Raw genomic sequence first — 26,705 nt, 5'->3', positions numbered from 1 at the left:
AATCCCATGGACAGAGGAGCCTGGCGGGCTGCAGTTCATGGGGTTGCAAAGAGTTGGACACGACTGAATAACTAACTGGGGCTTCCCTGGTGATTCAGATGGCAAAGCGTCTGCCTATAGTGTGGGAGACCCGGGTTCGATCCCTGGGTCAGGAAGATCCCCTGAAGAAGGAAATGGCACCCCACTCCAGTATTTTTGCCTGGAAAATCACATGGATGGAGGAGCCTGGAGGGCTACAGTCCATGGGGTCACAAAGAGTCAGGCAAGACTGAACAACTAAGTATGCAAGCATGATGACTGAAGATGTTGAGCATCTTTTCATGTGTTTATAACTATTGTTTATCTTCCTTGAAGAAATCTCTATTCAGATGATTTGCCTGTTTAAAATTATTTTTATGTTTTTTAAATTAGTAAATAGTAAAATCCAGATGACAAAATCTACCATCTTAACCATTTTTAAGTGTAGAGTTCAGTAGTGTTAAGTACATTAATGTGCCTCCAGTCTATATAACTCTTTAATCTTGCAAAATTGAAACTATATCCATTCAACAACTTCCCATTCCACTATTCCACTTTTCTGTCTCTGAATTTAACTACTCTAGGTATCTTGTATAAGAGGAATGCTACAGTATTTGCCTTTTTCCATCTGGTTTACTTCACTTGGCATAACATCCTCAAGGTTTATCCATGCTGCGGCATCAGAATTTCCTTCCTACTTAAGGCTGAATAAAACTCCATTGTTTTTTGGAATATTCCACATTTTTTCTACACCACATTTTGATTATAAATGGGCACCTGGTTGCTTCCACTTTTTGGCTACTGTACAATGCTGCAATGAACAGGAGGGTACAAGTGTCTTTGACTTTGCTTCTTCTTTTGAGTATATACCCAGAACTGAATATGTTCTTAACTTTTTTGAGAAACGATCACATTGTTTTCTATAGCAGTTGTACCATTTAACATTCCCACTGATAGTATAACAGGGTTCTAATTTTTCTATATCTCTGCTAACACATTTTCCAGTTTTTGTTTTTATATTAATAGTAGCCACTATAATGGGTGTAAGGTGGTATCTTGTGTGTTTTTTTTTTCCATATCAAATGACAGATTCATTGGCTGTCTCTGTTATACAACGAGGCAAAATCACTGCAGTTTTGATTTGTATTTCCCTAGACATGAGTGATGCTGAACATCTTCGTGTGTTTGGTCAGTCATCTGTCTTCTTTGGAAAAACACTGATTCAAGTCTCTAGTTCATTTTAGAATTGGGTTGCTTTCTGTTGCTCTTCAATTATAGGAATGGTTTACATATTCTTGGTTATTAACTGTAAATCAGACATATGATTTGCAGGTTTTTCTCCCATTCTGTAAGTTGCCTTTTCACCATGTTCACTGTGTCATTTGAGACACAGCAGTCCATTTTTATTTTCAGTTGTCCATTTTTAAATTGGATTATTTATCTCATCATTGAGCTGTAGGTTTTCTTCATATACTCGATACAAGTTCTTTGACAGATACACTATCTGAAATTATTTTCTCTCATCCTCTTGGTTGTCTTCTCAATTTTCTGATGGCAATGTTTACAGCATGAAAGTTTCTAACTTTGAGGAGGTCCAATTTATTTTTTTTTGTTTGTGTGTATTTTTTCTTTCTGTGGCTTATACACTGGGTGTCATACCTGAGAAACCACTGCCTATCCAAGGCTGCAAAGATCTACTCCTATGTTTTCTTCTAAGAGTTTTAAATACACATATTTTGAAAGACTTATTTATTGACTGATGGCTGTGCTCGGTCTTCTTGGCTGTACACAGGCTTTCTCTAGCTGTGGTGGGCGAACTTCCCATGGCAGCGGCTTCTCTGGTTGCGGAGCCCAGGCTCCAGGGTGCACGGGCTTCAGTGGTGGTGGTATACGGGCTGGCTGCCCTGAAGCATGTAGGATCCTCCTGGACCAGAGACTGAGCCTGGGTCCCCTGCACTGGAGGCAGGGTCTTAGCCACTGGACCACCTGGGAAGTCCCCTTTCCACTCTCTCTCTTTTAAACAATTATATATATATATTTTGCTTTTGGTTATGTGGGATCTTAGTTCCCCAATCAGGGATCACACCTGTGCCCCCTGCAGTGGAAGCTTGTATTCTTAACCACTGTGCCACCAGCGAAGTCCATCCACTCTGTCTTAATCGTGAAGATTAGCAAAGAGAGAGTTATCTGTTCAATGTCGCATTTCCCCTAACATTCCCTGATACTTACAAACTGGGTTTTTAAGAAAGGGAGAGGAAGCCTCAGGCGCAGGGCTTCCGGGAAGCAACTATGTTCGACTATCGTGTTTTCATTACATTTATTTACTTTTAAAGATTCTGTGCACTGCAAGGCATGCTAGTTTTTCTACTATGGTTGGATTTAAAGAAAGATGCCATAGAGGTGATAGAAAGACATGGTGAAATCTGGAAAGGTGGTACAGTGGATGTTTGCGGGGGAAGGTAAGTCAAAGACAAGAATAAACTAAGAAAGGTGGATCAAATCAATTTATATTCTTTTTCTCTCAAGAGAGGGGACAGCTGATTTGGCTGCTGTCTCTGGAAGGGATGATTTAGCAGCCACCTTCTACTCTCTATTCTGATAATTACAGAACATAAAATCTAGAACTGTCTCCTTCAAGAGCTAATTTTGAGGTTCTATATGTTCCTTGGGGAACAAGGAGCAAGCATGTGGCCAGCGGTCTGGCCAGTCATGAGGCTGCCATGCCTGAGTCTGCACGTGGACTCTGCCTCCCTGGAGACAGACAGTAAACAAGGACAGTCTTCCCTGCAATTACATTTTTCCCACAGTATTACATCTGCTTCCAACTACACACAGAAAGGAATTCCAAATCGGTTACAAGTCATGTTTCCTAGGATTGGATTCTGTTTTTAATTCTTGTTAACAAAAGGAACAGATTATCTCTCTTTAAAGATTAACAGTCTAAATGAATTACAGTAACGTTCTCTCTCTGCTATCCTTGGGGAAGAATCTCCCTTTCCCTCCACATGGCTATTGTCCTTAGCACACGTGCAATCAACACGTGGACATTTTTTTTTTTTTTGGAGATGAATAATTTACCACAGAAATAGACAAATGGGTTGAGGTTCTGATATGAATGAGTCTACCTTGTTTGTTAGGAAATTATTTCTGCAAATGGTGTATTACTGGACATGTGTGCTAGCTGACTTGGGGTGTTTATATATAGGGAAAACAAGTATAGCCTCTTCACTTAATCAACCCACCCAGTCCCTCAGCTGGTCTTTTAGAACTGTTTTTGTTTAGGGTCACTCAAAATACTGATGGAGAGCTTGCCAGAGTTCAAGGAAGGTTTCCTGTCCCAACCCTGAAAGGAGGAGATCAAAAGTAGATCCAGTCTTTCTTTTCAACACATATTTAAACTTTGGTTACTTAGAAGAGTTTGATAATAAAGACTGAAATTTTGGGCAGCCAATTTTTGCCACTCGTTAGTATATTTGGTTTGGCGGGGACAGGGGCGAGACCTTTTAGAGGTGTGTCTTTGCTGTGCTTTCCCCGGGTTGAGAGTATAATTGGAAGCTGGGTGTATCCTTAACCACCTTCTGAGGCTTCCTGACCTTTAGTCTGGGTCTGAGTCACCTGGAGTCTGCTTAGAATGCAGGTTCTGACTTTGTAGGTCTTGCATGGGTTTCTAGTATTAGAGAGTAGCCGTGTCCAGAACTGTTCTTGGAAAGATTATGTTTTAAGAACCTAGCTGTTTCAGGATAAGTTCTGCTTGGTCTTAAACAAAGAACCTCACAATGCTGAGAAAACTGCCCTGCCCCTAAAATGCACCTAATACAGGCTAATGGTTGACGGTGATGTCTGTGTGTGAACTAGAGGGGACATTATGACATAGCACTATGTCTAGAAATGCGGTTTTCTAGAACAACAGAAGAGACTCTTTGTAGGTGGCTAATGTTGGAGGTGGGGGGTGGGAGTCTTCTTTTCCCCAACCTAGAGCAGCCTATTTATTCCCTCTCTCTTTATGTCCAAACCTTAGAAGAGAGGGAACGTTTTTATTTTCCCAGAAAACTGCTAGAATAGCAAAGACAATTCCCAAAAGGGGGAGAGACCGACGATGGGGTTCAGGCAGCATGGCCTTGGTGGGTGGAGAAAATACCGGGGCTGCCCCCGCTCAGGGATTAAACCCTTCACCATAGGACTGTAAATGGATCACAGAAGAAGTAAACGCTCCTTTTGGGGAGAAGGAGTCTTCTTAACATGTAAGAATCAGAGAATAAACGTATCATGCAAAAGTGAACTTTTCCTTTTCGGGAAAAGGAGGTTCATCACCGTGTAAGGGGCAGGGACTAAATAAAGTGTGTGTTTTTAGGATTAAGAACACGAGGAGGAGCACATGCTCACAGTAACTCTCTGCAGAAACTAAACATTCTCAAGACTGATGTCCGAACCCCGGGTCCACTGCTAAGACCCTCCTCCAGCCTCACTTACTGAATGTGTGTTGATGATTTCTTCAATTGAAATATAAATGACTGGCTTGCTGACTGTCACCACATCTGTGTACTTATCCATATTAAACTTTTCTTCTGGTTCAGGGACATTACATGCTTCTTTGAAATATTTCCTAAGAAAAGGAAAGAAATAATTTTAGAGTCAATTTTGTGAATAAAACACTTTTATCAAAATAGTGAGATCTTCAGTGATGGTGAGGGCTTTGCGTTTTCCCGCACTTATTAGAGGATCTAATCTAGCACCTTCTAGGCTGATTCCAGATGGCGAAGCCGAGTCCATGTTTCTGGGTATTGCACCCAGCTCCTCAAACAGGGATAGACAGAGCAGTTAGGTAGGCCTCAGGCCTTGTGACGGACCCAGTGTAATCAAGTTATGGGCATGTTGTTTAAAAAATATGATTTAAAAAATGCCCCCTGAAATCTAAACAAAAATGTCAACACTGATGTTCTTCTCTAAGAATCAAGTCTTTTTAGAGAAAATAAGCCCAAAAGCAATTAAGCAATTAATTAAAAGAAAAAAGGAAGTCAAAAGAGGTTTTAAGAGAAGATAAGGAATTCCAAGAAATGGATGCTACATCTTTTAGTAACATCAAATTTGCTACTTTAATTGGCACAAATTTCTGTGGCCTTCAACAACCTTTCAGAGTTTCTGTTACCAATTTGATGAAAATGCAAGGTAAGCCTGCTGCTGCTGCTAAGTCGCTTCAGTGGTGTCCGACTCTGTAACCCCATAGACGGCAGCCCACCAGGCTCCGCCGTCCCTGGGATTCTCCAGGCAAGAACACTGGAGTGGGTTGCCATTTCCTTCAATGTATGAAAGTGAAAAGTGAAAGTGAAGTCGCTCAGTCGTGTCCAACTCTTAGCGACCCCATGGATTGCAGCCTATAGGCTCCTCCATCCATGGGATTTTCCAGGCAAGAGTACTGGAGTGGGGTGCCATTGCCTTCTCCAAGGTAAGCCTACTCTGCTCTTAATCGGTCTAGACCACAGTTGCTGGCTGGAAAGGCTGTTAAGACCAGACACACGGTTACATGCAACGGCCCCTCCCTCCAGTGCTCAGCCTCTTCAGAAGTCTGCCATGTGAAGCTACCGTAAGTTTCAACCAAGAGATGCAGAAAAGCCAGGTGTGCTGTGATAATGGCTTAGGAGGGATTCTTAGCACAGGTAGAACAGGCATTTTAGTCTGTAAGTGTGTAAGTGTTTCCTATGCCTAAAGTATCCTTGGTGTATCTCCTAAGGCACCCAAGACTCGTCCACCGGAAAGACCCCTGCCTCCCACCCCAAGGCCGGGGGAGGGGATCCGGCAGGCAGCCGCGCCCCCACGGACAGCCGGCCTTCCTGTGCTGCCTGCCTGCCATCTTTCCTGGATGCTGAGGAACACAAAAGATGAATATAAGTGGAAGAGAAAGAAAAACAAGGTGGATTTAGGAGATGAAGGGAGACTTTTGGTTTTTTCTTTTAAATGAAGAGTTGGAGACACAGGAGTTTAGTAGGAATAATCTGACAAAAAAGCAGGTGCAAAAGGGGTTTGAAGAGCAGCTAAGGGTTCACAAGAAATGGATGTTACTTTTTTAGTCAGTGAAGGGATCTAAAATTAGCAGTGTGAGAAAAATCAAGCTTTCTCATAATAAGAGGATTTGGTGGAATTTCTTCACAAGAGGCCACAAATTCCAAACAGAGATGAATGCTCATGAACTACTTCTGTCAGCAGATAAATCACGGATCTGGAGGAAAACTGAGGAACGGGAAATTATCATCTTCCAAGCTGAGGCTACATGGATGTCACAGCTGTATGACTGACTGACAGAAAAGAGGAAACGAATGCCTAGAGGAGTGTGCTTCCTCAGAGAGCTTCCGAGCGAGCAAACGTGCCTCCTAGACTCACGCCTCCTCCCACGTCCCGTGGAATCATCCGTGATAGAACTTGGAAGCATATGATCAATAGAACTGCCCCACATGTGTATTTAAGAGATGTTCCAGCACAGGACACATTCACACACAATCCTCAACAAGCGTAACAGCTGGATTTTCCCCACCTGTCAAAACCAAATACTCAGTTTCCTGCCATTGTTTGGTGCAGATAAGGCAAGTTTTCCTGAGTAGACAAAAGATAATCCTTGTTCCAAGCTCAAAAAAGTAGAAGTTAGGTGTTTTGATTCTTTTTTTAATTCTAAGTACTACAAGCCTAAGGGGTTTCCTTAAAGGCTCAGCAGTAAAAAAAAAAATCCTCCTGCAATGCAGGAGCCGGGGGTTCGATCCCTGGGTTGGGAAGATTCCCTGGAGGAGGAAATGGCAACTCACTCCAGTATTCTTGCCTGGAGAATCCCATGGTCAGAGGAGGCTGGCGGGCTACAGTCCAAAGGGGCACAAAGAGTTGGACACGACTGAGTGACTGAGCACACACAAGCCTAAACATGCCAAGATGATTAAATATTTCTTTTTGTCAAAAGCACAAATCATAACATATGGGGATGACTCAGTGTAACAGGGGCGCTGGCTACAGGGGTAGGATCGGGAACACCAGACAGAGGGAACTTGGCCTGATCGTCCCTGCTTCCTCTCTCCTCACGGTGACAACCAACACAAGAAATGCACGCAGCGACTTTCCTGGTGGTCCAGTGGGTAAGACTCTGCCCTTCCAATGCAGGGGGCGTGGGTTCAATCCCTGGCTGGGGAACTAAGACCCTGTATGCTGTGCAGTGTGGCCAAAAACATAAATGACTAAACAAAATTAAACTTTAAAGGCTTTATTTAAAAAAAAAGGAAATAAAAGAGGTCTATGCTAAGGTGAAAATTTAACACAATTTATAATTAAAAAAGAAAAGAAAAGAAAAGCAAGCAGCCCCCTGGGGTTTCTTCCCTCACCCTCAGCTTCAGCTCTGGGCCCAGCACACACATTACTCCTGTCCAGCACCTTGCAAGCTTCTCCAAAGGTAATGAGCCCTCTCACCTGAACTCCTGATACGTCTCTGATAAATAGTCGTTCACAGAGGAGAGGTGCTCATTTTCTCCTTCAAAGAGCTTGTTGGAGGCTGCATGCTGCAGGACCTTGGCCACTGATCCCAAGTTTCTCCTCTGGTCGGGATTGATCTGACCGCCGGCTGTCATGTCGATGATATCAAAGCCGTCTGGGGCGACGATGGCTGGGTTCATGTACCGGTAGTACAGGAGGTTTCCAACAATCTGGAGGGAGGCAGAAGAGAAGACTATTTTTGAGAGAGAAAACTCGAGTTTGGAGTGTTTTTGTTTTTTTTTTTTGGTCTTGTGGCTGCGGGATATTGTAGTTCCCTGACCAGGGATTGAACCCAGACCCTTGGCAGTGAGATCTTGGAGTCCTAACCACTGGACCACAGGCGAGTCCCTGGAGGTTGTTTTTTTCTTTTTAAAGTTAATATTAATCGACATTTCCCAAGATAGCAAATCATTTTCTGACCTGAATCCTAACAAGGAGTTAAGTAAAGGTAGTGACTATAATCACACATTACAAATAAAGTTAACAAAATTATTTTTGGTGAAAATATACTACTGACACCCAAATTTTCTAATATAAAGAATCTTGATAACGTTTGAGAGCTCCCAATTAACCTCGTAATAGTTAATAATCTTGAGAGTCATTAGAAATAGAAGACTTGCAGCTTATAAATAGTCATAGAAAGGGAAAACCTTTACAAAATGGTGTGTTAGTAATTTTGGCTTCTTCCCCCAAGAGAAGCTATGGTGAGATTATCCCTGAAAATCTACCTTTAATAGCTCATCTTCTGTTGCATCCGGAAATTTCTCATGGATCGAATTCTTCAGCACTTTGGCTATATACCTCAATCCATAACTACATGGAAAACAGATGACAAAAGAATATAATGGAAAAGGGCTAAGTGAGGAAGAAATGCACTGTAATTGTTCCCATCTACTAAAGCCAAGCAGCTTTCATAAAAATTAAACACAAAGAGATGGTGACCGAATCACAGGACTGCCACAGATGATCATAACCGAGGTCTGTTTAATATCGTTCCCTCTTCTGTGAAGTTATGAATTGAAAACGCGCATGTAGGCAAACGTCCAAAGCCGTGAAGATGGTCAGAAGGAAACCCATCTTTGCTGCTGGGGTCTATTTTATATAGCGTTTCAAGAACTTCCAGCAATGAAAGATAAAGCTGCCACGCATACAACTTACGGCAGCAGATCGAGGGAAGAGATGATGGAACTCAGGACTTGGTCGGTGACCCTTCTCAGGTGCTCGATGGAGGCCTCCAGTCTGGCTCTCACTTCCGGGTACGTCAGCGCTTGCTCTGTGGTCACGTCGTAGGGCAGGTTGCTGAAACCACAACGAGGGCTTCTCATTAATTGGGGGCATAGGTAGAAGCATTTGTGTCCATGCCCCATTGCTTCTCTAGTCAAGCTTTGCATGGTGAATTGGGGTTCACCCACCAGCTCCAATGACAAAATGCTCGCTTGTGGGGGAGGGGGGAGACCCCAGAGGCCCGCAGGGAACCCTCAGTGATAGTGCATCGGGGTGGCTCCAGAAGCTCCATCTGGGCTCTTCCAAAACGACAGGCAGACCCAGGAGAGGGAGACCAGCTAACTCTCTCTCTCGTTAATCATAGGGAGCAGTGTGCTCTCTTTTAACCTCTTAAGTGGCGGAAAACTGCTTGACAATGTTGCCTCGGTTTCTACTGCAGGGCAATGTGAATCAGTCATGATATACATATCCCCGCCCTCTGGAGCTGCCCTCCCTTCCCCCCATCCCACCCCAAGAGCAGTCTGTTCTTTACTGAAAAAGTTGCCTATCAGCCAACAAGGAAATCCTACTGACCCAGAGAAAGCTGCTTTTCCTATCTTAACTTTCTAGGTCCTCTGCACACATGTGTGTATGTGGGTATAATGCAGATCATGTTTATACACATTCCATACAGATTCTTCCTGTGCATCTATAAAGGCATGTATTTTCTTTACATAGAAAATGAGTCAATGTATCAAGATACAACCAAAAACCATATCATGAACATTTTCCCCAGGCCAACAAATATATTTCTATACCACCATTCCCAATAGTTAGTTACTACTCCATTATGTGTTATACATTTATTTAACAGATTCCCCAAAGCTAAATATTTTGACTCTCCCTCACTTTGGCGATTACAAACAGCGCTGTGACAACCACCCATATAAATTCTCTGTGCACATCCTAATGAAATTTTACAAGGTGCCCTTCTGCAGGAAATAAAAACCTGGGATTGCTTAGATCTACCGATACTACCTAAAATAAGCCAATCCCACCCGGATAATTAATGCTTACATGTTCTAGTTACTTATTTGGTAACTGTAGAAAAGTAGGTATCATCAAGTGAAGAGAAATCGTATACCATTTCAAGGTCCAGGTTTAGGAACATACAAAGAAAAACCAAGAGAAAGAACTACAGAAATTGTGACTTTGGGCATCAACTGGTACTGAAATCTGAAAATAATATGTACCACTAAGATGAGCAGGAGTCCAAGAATGTTGCCTGCCTGGAGATATTAAAGAGAGCTAATAAATCTTGGATTGAAAAGTAATTTTGTACAGTAAATTTTGTTTTTTAACTGTGTTTAAGAGTGTGTATAAATATACACATAGAAGTGATAGAACATCACTGAAAACCAGCATTGCCCTGGCTTCACTACCTGGCTTCTCCAGTCTGTGTTTCGAGTTGGTTCACCCAGGCCTTGTACACCTCGACAGGGCTCGTGTTGATGATCAGGGACTTGTCATCAATGATCTCTTTTACCACCGGAGCCAGGAGTTGGCGCAGCGTGTTCTGCCCACGGGCACCTCTGTTGAAGCTGACGACCATCTTGATGACCGTAGGGTTCCCAGTAACTATGTCCTGGACCTGGTCCACCTTGGATCTAAAAAAAGCCCAAACCAAACAAAATGGCTTGCTTCTATGGACTGAGTTTAAGCAATGTATATTCTCTCTGACAGACAAGGGCTTTGGATGGGGGGTGGGGATGAGGGGGTGGGGGCGATGGGGACGAAGGGGGCTATATTTTAGCTCATTGAAGATCAAAGGCAGTGTGATTTAAAAGGAAGCTATCTCCCATCTCTATTTGGTGAGGACACCTGAATCTAAGAAGACCTTTGGGTGACAAGCCCCACATGCGGTCTTCTGTAATACAGCCTGAGTCTGAAATCTGCAGGAAGTTAGGGCAAAGCTTTCACTCTAAGTATGACCCTTCTATCTGCCTTCATCACTAGACAATGTGCCTCACCCATTCAGCCAAAGGTCTGCAGGGTAAACGGGACCTGCAGAGTAGGATCTACAATGCAAGTCCTGATTCTTCTTTGTCAGGAGTCATTGGAAGCCTGAGTGTCCATTAAATAAAGTGGTTCCCAAAATCTGCCACTCCCACAATTAAAGAAATAAGAGAAAGCCATCATTTGTAAGATGAGTGGTTTTTAAAATTTTTGTTGGAGTTGATTTACAATGTTGTGTTAAGTTTCAGGTATACAATGAGTTTTTTATTCGAGAAATTTAAGAATCTAAGAGTAATTTCTCAGCTTGAATTCCAATCTAGAAGGCAGGGGTGAACTAAAAGCAGACCTAGACTAATAATAATAATACTGGGTGACGGTGTACAGGTATGATGCCCCCTATTGCTTTCCGGGGAGTTAGTCTTGAATGTCTAATATTCTGCTGGATAGTTTCACCCACATGTTCTACACCTAAAACATAGACTCAGTGTGCTGAAAATCTAAGCTGTGCCTTTTTCCTTCTCACTCCCCTATTTCCCTGAACTGTGTAGCTCCAATTCATCCTGTTCATATGCAGGTGGGAGATCAATCTAAAAACTCCATGTGGTCATGTCAAAAACCTTGCACCAAAGTAACAAGAGCCTCTGCTCAAGTGTCTCCTATGGTGTGGCCCAACCTTCATGTCCTGGTGGTCACTGATTAAGTTACCTTCTGGTGAAACTAATCTACTTCCTTTATTTTTTATTTTTGGCCTTGCTGTGTGGCTTGAGGGATCTTCAGTCCCTCACCAGGAATTGAACCTGAGCCCTAGGCAGTGAAAACGCAGTCTTAACCACTGGACCCCCAGGGATGTCCCTCATCTACTTGCTCTCTTGCCCCTTGGCCCATGCTGTGTCTATCACCATGGTGCCTTACTTCTCTTCCATTTCGTTTTATAAAAACTGTAGATATTCTTCAAGGTTTTGGGTCAACTCCTTTCTCTTCCATAAAATCTCTATCAGTTGACCTAATTGGAACTTTTCTTTCCATCCCTCTGACACTGTTCACGTCATTCATTTAGTCCTTACCTTGTCCTCCTGCATAGCATTGCTATTTCTCATGATGCCTTATAGACACCCTGAGGGCAGAGGGGCCTGGCTAAGAGCTTTGGAGACCCATGAGAATAGCACTGCTTAAGGTATCCAGAGTAAGGAAGGCTAAAGGTATTTCTTACAGGGTGTTTCTTCCCCCCATTCCTTACAGTTAACTACACATTTTAAACACAAACTAAGTCATAAAATAGTAAAAAGCAGCTTAAGTTACATAAGAAGGAAAGACTATTTAGCAGAGATCATTATCCTCCTCTGATTATAGTTTTATTATTCACATAATTTTAATGAAGCTAATTTTTCTCACTTTTTTCTCTTTTTCTTTTTTGGCCACACAGCATGGCTTGTGGGATTTTAGTTCCTTGGCCAGGATTGAATCCAGGCCCTTGGCAGTGGGAGCACAAAGTCCTAACCACTGGAACACCAGGGAATTCCCTCTCACTGACTTTAAAAGGCTTTGCACACTTGCAACATCAAAAGTTAATTCAGCACTAGAAAAGGAGAAAGTTGTACCTGAATATATCTATGATGCAGAAATTTCTTAAGAAATCTGATACATTTTAATATGTGTAAATATCTTCTAACTGTTGTTGTTCAGTCACCAAGTTGTGTCCGACTCTTTGTGACCCCCCCAGGCTTCCCTGTCCTTCACTATTTCTGGGAGTTTGCTCAAATTCATGTCTATTGAGTCAGTGATACCATCCAACCACGGCATCCTCTGCCACCCTCTTCTCCTTTTGCCTTCAGTCTTTCCCAGCATCAGGGTCTTTTCCAATGAGTGAGCTCTCATAGTAAATCAGAGCTCTCACAGCTCTCATAGCTCTCTTAGTAAATCAGAGAAATCCACCACTAACAAAACATGTTGGTATTTTTACATATATACGTACGCTATTTCTTCCTCCAGAGCAGTTTTAAAAAGCTTGAGAAGTAGATATTCTTCTCGCTGATTGGAAGCATAATTGTACAGGGTGAAAATAACAGTATCCATAAATTTAGTTGACTTGTTCTGTGGCATCTGGAAAATCAGCTTAGCCAGGTATGAAGGATTGGTCTAAAGAGAGAAGACGAAACGCCCCCCACAAGACTGTATGTTAATATATTATTAAAGCAGAGAGGAGTACCCAGTTCGTTGCTCTTTAATGAATTCTTATGTATGAAGCACACAGAAGAATATCTGGTTCATATTAAGATAGGCAGCAGCTAATAACACTACTATACTATAGGAAGTTATAATAGAAAGTGATGGTAGGATTTAAATTTTATGTACTATATCATGTCATATTTTACGATCTATAATTGCATTATGAATACGTTACACTGTTCACCATTTGAAGGCACATATTAATATTTATTGTAGAGACAAAGGAGAGAGAGGGGGTGGCTGAGCTATCTGAAGAGACTGGCAAGAATGGACCAAGGTTGAGCCATAGAGACTGTCTTAGAAGGACTGATGAGTATGTCAACACAGTCTACATCCTGAGACTAGAAAGCAAAAGCAAAGGATGTGAGACAGACAATGGGATGGCCGTGATGTTTTAAAAAATGTTTTATGTTTTCTAAATAACGTTTTTCTCTATCTGAAAGCTCATCTTATCTGTGGCTGTGTGTGGGCCTTCTCCAGCTGCAGTAAGCAGCGGGGCTCCTGTTGGTTCCAGAGCGCGGGCTCCAGAGTGAAGGCTCGGGAGTTGTGGCTCGTGGGCTTAGCTGCTCCGTGGCATGTAGGATCTTCTTGGACCTGGGATGGAACCTGTGTCTCCTGCATTAGCAGGCAAATTCTTCACCACCGAGCCGCCAGCGGAGCCCGGCCATGATGTTTTACAAAGCACAAGAAAGGAAGAGCGAGGCAACGAGGCTGGAGGGTCAAGTTCAGGGTAGGTCCTGGGGAAAATGCCAGAAGAAACTGATAGAAAAAAAAAAGAAATTGACAAGTTTTAAAGATTGACAAGAATTTAAAAAAAAAAAAATTGACAAGGAGCTCAGCTGAGGATGGAGTTCAGGAGACATAGCACCAGACTTCGTGGTGATGTGGTTCTTCTGAAGGAATTACACTAATCTGATGGAGGTTAGAAGAAAAAAAAAAATTAAACTGACAAGAGAAATGTGAAAGTCTTACTCTTCATCTTCCTTCCAGTGAGAAAAGAAAACTGTCCCTTTCTTTTGTACTTCATGTAAAAGAAACACATGGGAAACCAGTATTTAATATTCTCAAGAAGTTCAGCTTTAAAAATTCTAAGAAAACCTGAATCCTAGTTCAGCTTACTACTTAGATTTATTCTCAAGCTTGTAATGACTGGCTGAAATGTTATGAATAAGGAGCTCAGGAGAACTTTCTGAGAGTTCTGGGGTGATTCTTTTCCCACATAAGATATGGGCTTTTACGAAAGGAAAACTACAGCTGAAGAAGCCCACTCCTCACTCCTCTCAGATGCCCTAAAAACTTCAAATTTAAGCTCACACTGAAGAGACACGCCCACAGGAAAACCTCTACTAGTTGGCCGGCTGCTTTGCCTAAGGGTTTCTGAAGGTGCAAGGTCCACACCATTTGCTAGTTTCCTCATGAGTCTTGGGTTAAGGTCCCCAAAGCAGAGGAAAGAAAAGGTGAAGAAAAATCACGGTGTTTTGACACTTCAGTCGGTACAACTGAATGGTCATGCTATCGTTCTATCCATTTTGGATAGTTTAGGGAATAAAACTTGTGGAATTATTCTGAACACATTCCAATGCTTTTTCTCATTCCCATTGGTGAGCCTCCATTTACACAGCAGCGTAAATTACACAAATCTTCGTGTGCGTGTGCGCCAAGTCGCTCTGTCCTGTCTGACTCTGCGACCCCGAGGACTGTAGCCCGCCGGGCTCCTCTGTCCACTGGGATTCTCCAGGCAAGAATACTGGAGCGGGTTGCCATCCCCTCCTCCAGGGGGTCTTCAGGAGAATGACTAAATTTTCACCTTCCTAAATGTCACAGATCCTGTCAGAATTCAACATCGGAAAACTAAATCCTGAAGAAGCTTCACACACTTGGAAGTTAACAGATGTCAAGAGTGATAAATGCCTAAGATTAAACTTCTAGCTGGTGGATGAACGTTAACCTAATTTCAGCAGACGAACAAAATCTTCCCCATAATGTGAGGTCCTCTTTCTGGAAAGCAGGCTGTCATTAAGCAGTGGATTCCAAGGACAGTTTTGTTTTAACATTTTTCCTTCAATGCTGCCACCTCGTGGACATCTAGGGTACTATACCTGTGATCCAATCTGTTCTAAGCAGAGCAGGCTCGACTCTACCAAAATCAACGTCTCTTCTCTCAGCACGGCAGCCACCCCTCATTTATGGTTTGGGCAATGTGTTCTCCATGCAGCTGATGCCAGTGGCATCCTCAAGCAAAGATTTCAAGCATCTCCACGCCTTGACGGAATCACGGCCACCAGCAGCAGCCCCAGGGACACCCGACTTTCAAGGAAGAACTGCTGATCCATCGTTCTGGGGAAAGTTTTCATCTTAGGGGAGGCACTGTTTCTCTCTCTCACTGTTCCCTTAGAGACTCACTATGTGTGCTGGTGGGTGGATGAGGTTAATCAATGGTCAAGCAAACAAACAAAAAAAAACTGGTCCACCAGAGTCCAGCTGTAACCAGTTCAGCTGAGTTCTCACCCACACTCTGCAAGCAATGGAAAATGACTGTTCATTTAGAGGACAGTGATGTCATGGAAATAATGAAAGAAAAAAGAAATCCTATTTCCCTAATCCAAACTCTCTGGCTCCTTCCTCAAAAGGACAATAGGCTGGTTTTGGCACTGATCTGTTTTGCACATAGTTAATTTTTCCCTGTTTGACAGCATCTGTTTATGTTATTGTTAGATTTATATTGTCTGTGCTGATAACTGGAGTGTAATGTAGTCATGGAAAGCAGGACAAGCTTTAAGTCAAACTGCCAGGGTCCCAGTACCCTTTCATCACCATTTACTGTGTCTCAGTTTTCTCACATGTGATATGAGAATAACAATCAGTTATTTTCTGAAGGTTCCCAGGGTTCTAGTAGGAATTAAAATGAGAAAATGTATGTGAACCACCTAGAATACTACTTGGTACTTACTAGTGCTCAGAACGTGTAAACTATTATAGCCTTAGCATGGTAGAAACTCTGTTGTAAAACACCACCGTGGAACATAGCATTTACCCACAACTCACAGTGAAAGAAATTATCCTCACCTGTAAAAGATAAAAAAGCTGCTGATATGTCTCCAGTGTTTTTCTTCTCTCCTTACTCAAGCTTTTGATCCCTTGGTTGTCAGTGTTATTCAGTATTTCCATCTCTCCACCTTTTTTCTTATTCAGCTTTGTTCTGTGTGAAATTACATCCTGGAAAAAATTATTTTATGGAATTACTATTTTTCACTCTGGTATTCTTTCCCCCCTCCGTTCACAGACACCCTAAGACACACGTAGCTGGCAAGATGAATTTTCCACATTCCCTCATGAAGAAACAAAGGAACAGACAGTGTTAGATTAAGAAAAATCCAAATCGTGGGTAAATTTGGCTTTTGTAATATTTGTTCTCCTAAGCTGTCTGCATTTGTTCCAACATGTAATGTAAGCTCCAAAGACACTTAAATAGGGAGAGAACAGTCTTTTCAAAAATTGATGCTGGGACAACTAAATATCCAAGTTCAAAAATTAAGAAGTCAGACCCCTACCTCACTCCATAAACAAAAATTAACTCAGAAGAGACCATACAGAATTAAATGGAGGAGCTAAAACTATAAAACTCTTATAAGAAAACCTAGACAAAAGCTTTTGCTACCCTGGATTAAGCAATGGTTTCTTTTAGGGGTGTGTGTCATAATTTATTTAATCATATTCCTTTTGATGAACAGTTTCCTTACATTTTATTAGTATTTCAGAGAGTGCAGTGAACCTTCTCATACATGCATCTTTGTACATGTAGGAACGGTTTCTTAGCTATAACACCAAAAGCACTAGAAACAACAAAAAATAAAGTGGACTTCATAAAAATTAAAGCCTTTGTGCTTCAAAGTACGTTATCAAAGAAAACAACCCACAGAATGAGGGAAAACGTTTGCAAATTGGGTAAGAGACTTATATTTACCATATACTCTAAAGAGTTCCTACATCTAAAAATAAAATGACAACTCAATTAAAAAATGGGCAGAGGATTTTCCCAAAGATCATCTATAAATGGCTGATAAGCACATGAAGAAAAGTTCAGCGTTAATTGCTATTTGGCAGTTCCCCAGAAGTTAAACACAAGTTACTATGCATGCGCGCTCAGTGCCCCCTCTTTGGGACCCCATGGACTGTAGCCCGCCAGGCTCCTCGGTCCATTGGATTTCCCAGGGAAGAATACTGAGGTGGGTTGCCATTTCTTTCTCCAGGGGATCTTCCTGTGCCCGGAGCCAGCACACGAGATCCCACCCATGAGAAGGTCGTGAGGAGAAGACCTGACGAGCAAGGCAGATCAGGACTTCAGGAATTTTGAAAAGCTGCCCCAGCGCTCACCTTAAAGATGATCTCTGTCTTTCTGATGCTTGCTCTATTAGACTACTCCCTAATTTCTGGGACACAGGTAGACGGCCTTCCCCGATCTCTCTCCAAACAGAATCAACTTAGAACTTTAATCAATATGTCCCCCAGATGGTGGTATCCTATAAGATTATCCAGGATGAAAGGAGTGTTTCAATTTAGACCCCTTTGCTGGCATTCTAGCCTGCTTGGCAAATGCGTACTAATGCACACGACTGCCCACAACACCTTAATCATGAACAGCATAAAGAACCTGATCTCACTAAAGGCCCTAACAGGCACAGAGCCCTTCGGGGGGGTGAGGAAGCCCTATTAGAGAACACAAAAATATTATTTTAAAGGTGGTTAGAATTGTTCATTTTAACCAGGAATGCTAAACAGGGGCTGCCTCACCGGAGCTGCAGTCTTTGTGTTGTAAACCTTTTAGATAAATTTAACTAATAACTTCTGCAAAAGGACTGACCTTTGTGTTCATTAAAGAATAGATTACAGGAAAACAGCTTTGCATTCACCTAGGTCATAAAATGTCAATAGGCCCCGAGGCCAGAAGATAATGTACAAGACTCTCACAAAGAAGTTATAGGAAACACCCTGGTTTCGTGAACAAGCTGATGTAATATTAAACTATCTTCCCCTTAAAAATGTACTAACTTAGACTATAAGAGCTAGGGTGAAAAATAAAGATTTGCCAGACTCAGCTGCACCCCCGTCTGGTCACTCTCTCTCTCTCTCTTTCTCACCGACGCCGTTCATCCTGAGGGTACCCCTGGATCCTGCTGAGGCTGGACCCCAGCATTCCTGACCCAGGGACTGAATCTGTGTCTCTCGTATCTCCTGCACTGGCAGGCGGATTCTTCACCACTACGCCACCTGGGAAGCCCCCACAGGTTACTGTATGATGCAGCAATTTCACCGTGAGATATATATCAAAGGGAACTGAAAACTTATGTCCACAGAAAAATGTGTACATGAATGCTCATAACAGCTGTAAAGAAGAAACATTTCAGGTGTCCATCAATTGATTAATGGGCAAAAAAATGTGGCATATCTACACAATGGAACGTTATTTTCAACAAAGAGGAATGAGTACTGATTCATGCTACAACATAAACACTATGCTAAGTGAAAGAAGCTGATCACAACAGACCATATACTGTGTGATGATCCAGAACAGGCAAATCTATCATGACAGAAAGCAGACTAAAGGTTGCTATGGCTAGGGGTTGGAGTGATAGGTAATGATGTTAATGAATATGGATGTTTTTCCTTTTTTTTAAAAAATTGAAATATTATTCACCTATTATGAAATTTGTCCTTTTAAAGAGTACAATTCAGTGGTGTTCCATAAAGACACAAGGTTGTGCAACCATCACCACAATTTTTAATTCCAGAACATTTGGGGGGGGCTTCTTTTTGGGGTAATGAAATGTTCTAGAATCAAACAGAAGTAAGGGTTGCACAATTTTGGGACTATACTAAACACTACTAAACTGTAACCTTTAAAAGAATGAATTCTATCATTTTGATCTATAACAACTCTTGCAGAAATATACAATGTAGAAATTAGAGATGGAAGGGAAAGGAAGCCTCTAAGTATTTAACAAAATTAAGGTTCTCAGATCCTCAGTCAGGCTCCTTTAACTATTTACATGGATGGCTGGAAAATGTGTGGCCGAAAACACTGTCAAGTGGTCACCTCAGGCTACTGTGTTCCCTTAAAGGGCTTAAAGGGTCATGAACCAGGGTAGATCCTTTAGATAAGGATCCACCAAACATTTTTATGGAGAGCCACAGTAAGAAATATATTTTACATCTTTTATTGGTAAACACACCCCCACATACTATACAAACTGAAACTTATTCTTACTATTGGGACACACTCTGATACTTCAATTTGCTTTTACTCTATTTCATTTTCAAAGACTGCTGAAGGGACAGACTAAATTGATTTCATTCCCTGCTGATGGCACGTGTCTTACATGAAGGTCACAGCTCTAGGATGCCTCCTCTACCACTCAACAGAGGGTCACTGTCCCAGAGAGCAGGTGGTGAGAAAGTTGTTCTTCCCAAAACTTTGTCTTTCTGCTTCCTTGAGCTCTTAGCCCCAAAGGACTTTGCAGCAGCCCCTCCGGGAGATGGTGAAGGGCAGGGGACTCAGCAGCAACCCCTCCGGGAGATGGTGAAGGGCAGGGAAACCCGGCGTGTTGCAGTCCATGGGGTCGCAAAGAGTCAGACACGACTGAGTGACTGAAAGACAATAACTTCTCCCATAGCTGGGGTCAGTTCATAGGTATGGAGAAAAACCCTTGGAGCTTTGAGATTAGATAGTTCTATGTAGTTACATCCACTGCCTTCTAGGTCTATGTTTTTATTCTTTCTCATTCCCAGCTTGGCGGGAGCTGGGGGCAACCTTGACTTAATCCTTTACTTATATTCTTCTAATGGTTTATATGGGGAAAGAGGGGATTACATTTCTATAAAAATTTTTATAAGGCAACATTTCCCCCCTTATTTCACAAATATGTAAAAATACATTCAGGCTGCAGAAAGGAAGCATAATTATCTCCAGATGGGCGCTCAGGAACAGTCTAGGCAGGCAGTGGCTTGAGATCCTTATCTATGTATGACAGTGAAAGTGAAGGTCACTTAGTTGTGTCCGATTCTTTGCGACCCCAACATACAGTCCATGGAATTCTCCAGGCCAGAATACTGGAGTGTGTAGCCTTTCCCTTCTCCAGGGGATCTTCCCAACCCAGAGATCGAACCCAGGTCTCCTGCATTGCAGGTGGATTCCTTACCAGCTGAGCCACAAAGGAAGCCTAAAAATAGTGGAGTGGGGAGCCTATCCCTTCTCCAGCTGATCTTCCCGACCTGGGAACTGAACCAGGGTCTCCTGCATTGTAGGCAGATTCTTTACCAAGCTGAGCTATCAGGGAAGCCCAAAACATCCTAAGACAGCACTAGACTAACTGGCTTACAGTTCCATCTAACTCAGGCTTCTCTTCAAATAACCAGTGATGTGTGATCACACAGTTCTCCCAAATACATGGGATAATTGATTACCTTGATTTTAAATATAGAGAGGAAAAAAAAAATCTTGGTACTTGCAACCTCTCTATCACCTGTCCTCCCTGCCCATGGCCTCCCAACTACTTTCAATGGGGTTAGTGCTGCAAATGGGGGACTTTTCCTTTGTTTTGTTGCAGACTTCATCTTAAGGGTCATATTTTTGGACATATACAGAAGAAGAGAGAGCAGGGGGTGGTAGGCAAGCTCCAGGGAAGAACTAAATTTCTCTGTATTATTAATATCAATAGATTTGGTCAAGACGGGAACAGGAAGACTCTTGAGAGTCCCTTGGACTGCAAGGAGATCCAACCAGTCCATCCTAAAGGAAATCAGTCCTGAATGTTCGTTCATTGGAAGGACTGACGTTGAAGCTGAAACTCCAATAGTTTGGCCACCTGATTCGAAGAGCTGACTCACTGGAAAAGACCCTAATACTGAGAAAGATTGAAGGCAGCAGGAGAAGGGGACAAAAGAGGATGAGATGGTTGGATGGCATTACCGACTCAATGGACATGAGTCTGAGCAAGCTCAGATGGTGAAGGACAGGAAAGCCTAGCGTGCTGCAGTCCATGGGGTCGTAAGAGAGTCAGACATGACTGAGCGACTGAACAACAATTCTTATCAATAAATATTGTACATCTCGGGGAGTACTGGTTTGAAGAAGCAATGGCACTCAACTTGTTCTTAATATTTCCACTTCTTAATGTTGCCCTAATTGCCACCATCTTTCCCTTCCCCCTGTTAACATACTATCTGCATGCAGGTAATATGATAGCGCACACACACTTACGTAGAAGGTGTGAACTAGGACAAAGGGCTTGGGCTTTGGAGTCATAACAGTATGGGTATCCACAAAGCATAAGGAGCTTTGTGACCTTGCTCAGGTTAACCTAAGACTCAGTTGCCTTAAATCTACAAGATGGGCTTAATAATAGCAATCTTACAGAGTTGATGTGAAGGTTAAAAACAATCCATGTAAGGCATTTTAGCACATTTTCCAGTAAAGAAGAGGCTTAGAGAGGTTAAGGAAACATGTTCATATAAGCAATGAAGGAGATTTATCAAGCAGTAAATTTCAGTCCTGGGTCTCAGGTAGCCCTGGCCTGCAAGTCTGCACTTACAGTACAGCCACCAATAGGAGTTTCAGTGATTCAAGCTTCCCTTCTATTTCTACTTCCATCTTCCTTCAAGCTAATTAAGAGTCTAGACATTTCTTCCTCCCTATATCTCCCAGGAACCTCTACTTCAGTTATCTGTTTCTTTTTCCTAATTTTTCTTTTTGCTTACAACCACTATTAGTTATTTCACTTGCCCACTGACTTTGTGAGGTTTCTAGCAGGAATGCCCATTTTAAAAGAATCTAAGACACAGAGAGAGAGAGTTGCTCTGTAAGAATTAAGTTACTTCCCTTTAAAATATTTCCTCTCACTCAATACATGCTTGTTTAAAACAAACAAACAAAAAAATATGGCTAATTCTATACCATGCAAAGAAAAATTGCTTAATTTTTTTCTTTTAGCTTCAGTTCAGTTCAGTCGCTCAGTAGTGTCCAACTCTTTGCGACCCCATGGACTGCAGCACGCCAGGCTTGCCTGTCGATCACCAGCTCCCGGAGCTTGTTCAAACTCATGTCCATTGAGTCCGTGATACCATCCAACCATCTCATCCTCTGTTGTTCCCTTCTCCTCCTGCCTTTGATCCTTCCCAGCATCAGGGTCTTTTCCAACAAGTCAGCTCTTCACATCAGGTGGCCAAAGTATTGGAGCTTCAGCTTCAGCATCAGTCCTTCCAATGAATATTCAGGACTGATTTCCTTTAGGATGGACTGGTTGGATCTCCTTGCAGTCCAGTGGACTCTCAAGAGTCATCTCCAACACCACAGTTCAAAAGCATCAATTCTTTGGTGCTCAGCGTTCTTTATGGTCCAACTCTCACATCCATACATGACTACTGGAAAAACCATAGAATTGACTAGATGGACCTTTGTCAGCAAGGTGATGTCTCTGCTTTTTAATACACTGCCTAGGTTTGTCATAGCTTTTCTTCCAAGGAGAAAGCATCTTTTAATTTCATGGCTGCAGTCACCATCTGCAGTGATTTTGGAGCCCAAGAAAATAAAGTCTGTCACTGTTTCCATTGTTTTCCCATCTATTTGCCATGATGTGATGGGACCACATCCCAAGACCTTAGTTTTCTGAATGTTGAGTTTTAAGCCAGCTTTGTCACTCTTCTCTTTTACTTTCATTAAGAGGCTCTTTAGTTCCTCTTCACTTTTAGCTTAATTGTATATATATATATTTTACAATAAATGAAATTTCACTGTTTTATTTTCCTCTCCATTATATTCCAACCCTTTCTATCTGCCCTGAAATATTCTTCAGAAGTGACTTTTCTCCCCAGTCACTCTGTAACATACCTGTTGGACTGATTCTATGACTTGCTGTTTCGGGGTTTGGGTTGTTTCCCACTATTTTACCACTGCAAATAAAGTTTCAACTGTACTGTTCTTATCACACATGAAAAATCCTACTATCAATGATAAGATGAAAGAGTATGTACTTATCACTAGCTTAATCAGTGCTTGATAAATATTTGGTATTGAAGAATATAAGTTGAAGAATATAATATAAGTTGAAGAACTAACTTTGTTTCACAATGCTATCAATTAGTAATGCTTTATCGCTTCTGGTATTTGTAAATTCTTTTCCTCTCTAAGCTAATCATGGTCAGCTTTTTTTATTTGCAAATAAAAATCTTGACTTCTAAGGAAAAAAACTTAGTAATGCTTTATAAACATCTTAAACACTCATAAAGATCTGAAGATCCGCCATGCTTATATTTCCACAAGCTACACATTTCAACTATTTACTCTTTTGCAACTGAGCCTTTATTTTAAAAGGGAAGACATTTCCTGTTTACGACTTTATGGGAATAGGATAAAACAGCAGTTTAAGGCTATAAAAGGCATTCTGAGGGACCTTCTGGAATATATTATACTTAAAAGTTTTCATATGTGTCAAACAATACAAACATATACTGTTTTTAAAGACCAAAGTACTATTGTTTTTCTGGATAAAATAGTGAAAATATAGAGTTAAACGCAGAAAATTTAAATGTGTAGTTTTCTTCCTTAATATTTAGGAAAGATGGTCATTTCTTGTCTTATGAATTATTCTAGTCTCCTCATTTTCTCTGCGGTGTTTCGCTGGAATCACTGTGAGTGAGTAGACAGGAGCGAGGCAGCCCACGACCAGAGCTGGTAGCCTCCTGTGACCGCGCATCTCCCGGTTTCCCAGAACCGCACGGGAAGCCGACTCTCCACCTCGGGTCTCTGCGGCCTTCTCAGGGCATCCAGGAGGTCAGCTTCCCCGCTTGCCTTCCAGGCTTTCTGAAAACCGACACGGCAGGGGAGCAGGGACGCGGAAAGAGGCCTTGTCCCGGCGGTGTCCTTCCCTTGGATGAAAACACTTTCTCGGTTTCTGGAGCTCTGACACCAGCAGGTTTCTCACAGATACAAAGCGAGGGTTACTTATTAGAGGCCATGATTAGGGAGCGACTGAGCACAGACCCAGGCACGTCAGGACAGTGCCACTCTGCAGGGGGCCATCTGGGACCGGCGTGGCTGGGGCCCACATCTGATGGGCTGGAGGACACTGCTGGCGCCTGGGCGCTGGGAGGACAGATGCTCTGGGGCCCAGCTGCTGGTAGGCTGGGCCTGTGTCCATATCTCACATGGTTGGATTTTTTAAAGTCCGGCTGGTCATTCATGCAGGTCAACATTCAGTGTATAACTGCTTGAGCCTAAAATCTAATCATTTTACATGTAAGTACAACATAGATCCTTCAGAATTTTAATATAAACTTAGTTTTCTAGTTTCACTTTTCACTTTCATGCATTGGAGAAGGAAATGGCAAAACGCACTCCAGTGTTCTTGCCTGGAGAATCCCAGGAACGGTGGAGCCTGGTGGGCTGCCGTCTATGGGGTCGCACAGAGTCAGACACGACTGAAGCGACTTAGCAGCAGCAGCAGTTTTCTAGGACGGCAATTCCATGTCGAGTGGTCGGGGCAGAGGGAAGACCACACTTTGCTCATTCAGGGAGTTATTACCCAGTTCTCCATTTTGGAAAATGAATTCATGGACATTCCGCCACTGTCTTGACCAGTCTCATCTGTAGTCCTAGCAGTCTGCGGCTATGCTGTGAAGGGGGCCAAGTCTGGTAACTTTATCACATCTAATGGCATCAGGCCCATGTGTTTTCATATTGAAATATTTGTTTTTAACTATAAATTGTGACAGACTTGATTTTCTTGGGCTCCAAAATCACTGCAGATGGTGGCTGCAGCCATGAAATTAAAAGATGTTTGCTCCGTGCAAGAAAAGCTATAACCAACCTAGACATCATATTAAAACGCAGAGACATTACTTTGGCGACAAAGGTCCGTCTAGTCAAAGCTATGGTTTTTCCAGTAGTCATGTATGGATGTGAGAGTTGGACTATAAAGAAAGGTGAGTGATGAAGGATTGATGTTTTTGAACTATGGTGTTGGAGAAGACTCTTGAGAGTCCCTTGGACTGCAAGGAGATCCAACCAGTCCATCCTAAAGGAAATCAGTCCTGAATATTCATTGGAAAAGACCCTGATGTTGGGAAAGATGGAAGGCAGGAAGAGAAGGGGATGACAGAGGATAAGATGGTTGGATGGCATCACCTACTCGATGGACATAAGTTTGAGCAAGCTCTGGGAGTTGGCAATGGACAGGGAAGTCTGATGTGCTGCAGTCCATGGGGTCCCAAAGAGTCAGAAACGACTGAGTGACTGAACTATAAATTGATATATTTTAACTTCTATTTATAGAAAGGCCTTAGTCTTGCTATGAAGGGACATTTGTAAGTAGGTTTTATTTCATATAAACTTCCTTTGAGAATGATACAGAAGTCTTATAAATGTTATCAAAGAGGGGAAGGCAAAGAATTTTCCAGGTCAGGTCTGTCTGAGCAATATTAAGTGGTAATAAAAATGGAAAATAAACTTTGGGTCACCCGTTCTGGACTCCAAAGGAGCTTAGCTGGACCAAGAGGGATGTGGGCACAAACACAAGCATCTTCTGTCTTCTGGGAGCCAAGAGTCCCAGAGACCCCACTGACCTCCAGCGTGATCCTGTTCTTCACCAGGAGCCCGATCTTAATGTCCATCAGGTTCAGGTCTTTCTCCAACTGCTGATTGCCCCTGATCTTCGTCACTACTTCCTCCCTCAACCGGGCGACCTCCAGCTCTTCCTGGAAATCCAAGTCGCTTTGGTCCAACAGGTATACAAATTTGCGGATTACCCTTAATGGGGGGTTTTCGGAGCCAACTGCAAGGAAAGGAAAGGAGTGTTTCAACTGGGCACGCTTGAAATGATCATCAGTAGGAAAGAAACTAGGTCTTTAAAGAAAGCATTATCAGAAAGTAGAGCAACGGTGGTGCTGGGCCCCACAGTGAATCATCCCACCTCATGTCAAATATGACGTGTCAAAGGAAACTGATCATATAAATAAATGCAGGTCACTGAGAAGGTCTGCCTCACAATTTCCTTGTTATCCAGCATTTGTTTATCAGCCGTCTCTCACACTGTTTCCAGGATTCCCAGACTGAGGAGATAGTTCTATCTATTGGTGTCTTATTGATGAGGAATCTGGGAAAGAATGCTAACACTGAGCTGTCCCGGCTCTGAGAGCTTGTGGCTGAGTCAGATAAGAGATTTCTGTTCTTGCTGCAGGAAGCAGAAAGTGTTTGCTTTGGGGGAAGGAGCAGGAATTAGGTGAAAGGGGAATTAGAAAAGGTCCGTCAAAGGAGAACTGTAAGGTTCAACAGAAGCCAAGAGGGCCACAACGGGAACACATGTTCTGTTTTGCAGAAACAAAATAATTTTAGAAACTGAAGTTGGGTCCCTATCATTTCAGCATGAACCAGGGAGGATCCTCAGCACCCAGGAGATCAGGCTTAGTCATGGTGAGCAAATCTATGTAAATTCTTCCAAGGGCTTTCCGTTAGTGCCTTGAATGTTACTTACGCTTTGATTCCTTGGCAGTGTGACTTTGCAAAAAAACAACTTTTTAAAGGTGTTCAGTGACAGTGACTCTGGGCAAATTATAAGAGTAAACAACTGGACCTTCAAGGCTGATGACAGGACACAGCAATACCAAGAGGACTTGAGAGAGCCCAGTCCAGTTTTGGCAGCCTCAGTCAACACCCTCTCCTTTACACCAGGGCTCTATTCAAGCTTCCT

The 26,705-nt window shown here is 42.4% G+C and overlaps 1 protein-coding gene across 2 annotated transcripts in view; it reads right to left on the bottom strand.

Moving 5' to 3' along the window:
- The window catches only part of IQGAP2 (IQ motif containing GTPase activating protein 2), a 296,977-nt gene that overhangs the window by 24,533 nt on the left and 245,739 nt on the right, over nucleotides 1-26,705 (bottom strand). For both annotated transcript variants that reach the window (XM_070468567.1, XM_070468568.1), the window contains 8 exons: nucleotides 25,582-25,790; nucleotides 16,033-16,182; nucleotides 12,713-12,876; nucleotides 10,167-10,391; nucleotides 8,680-8,820; nucleotides 8,250-8,334; nucleotides 7,459-7,691; nucleotides 4,489-4,621 (listed from right to left, as the gene is read on the bottom strand). In XM_070468567.1, coding sequence (XP_070324668.1) covers nucleotides 4,489-4,621; nucleotides 7,459-7,691; nucleotides 8,250-8,334; nucleotides 8,680-8,820; nucleotides 10,167-10,391; nucleotides 12,713-12,876; nucleotides 16,033-16,182; nucleotides 25,582-25,790 — 1,340 coding nt within the window. The remainder of the gene's footprint in view (nucleotides 1-4,488; nucleotides 4,622-7,458; nucleotides 7,692-8,249; nucleotides 8,335-8,679; nucleotides 8,821-10,166; nucleotides 10,392-12,712; nucleotides 12,877-16,032; nucleotides 16,183-25,581; nucleotides 25,791-26,705) is intronic.

Source organism: Odocoileus virginianus, chromosome 6 (assembly GCF_023699985.2).
Source record: "Odocoileus virginianus isolate 20LAN1187 ecotype Illinois chromosome 6, Ovbor_1.2, whole genome shotgun sequence".
Lineage (NCBI taxonomy): Eukaryota > Metazoa > Chordata > Mammalia > Artiodactyla > Cervidae > Odocoileus > Odocoileus virginianus.
This window is presented reverse-complemented; position numbering and strand designations above follow the sequence as displayed.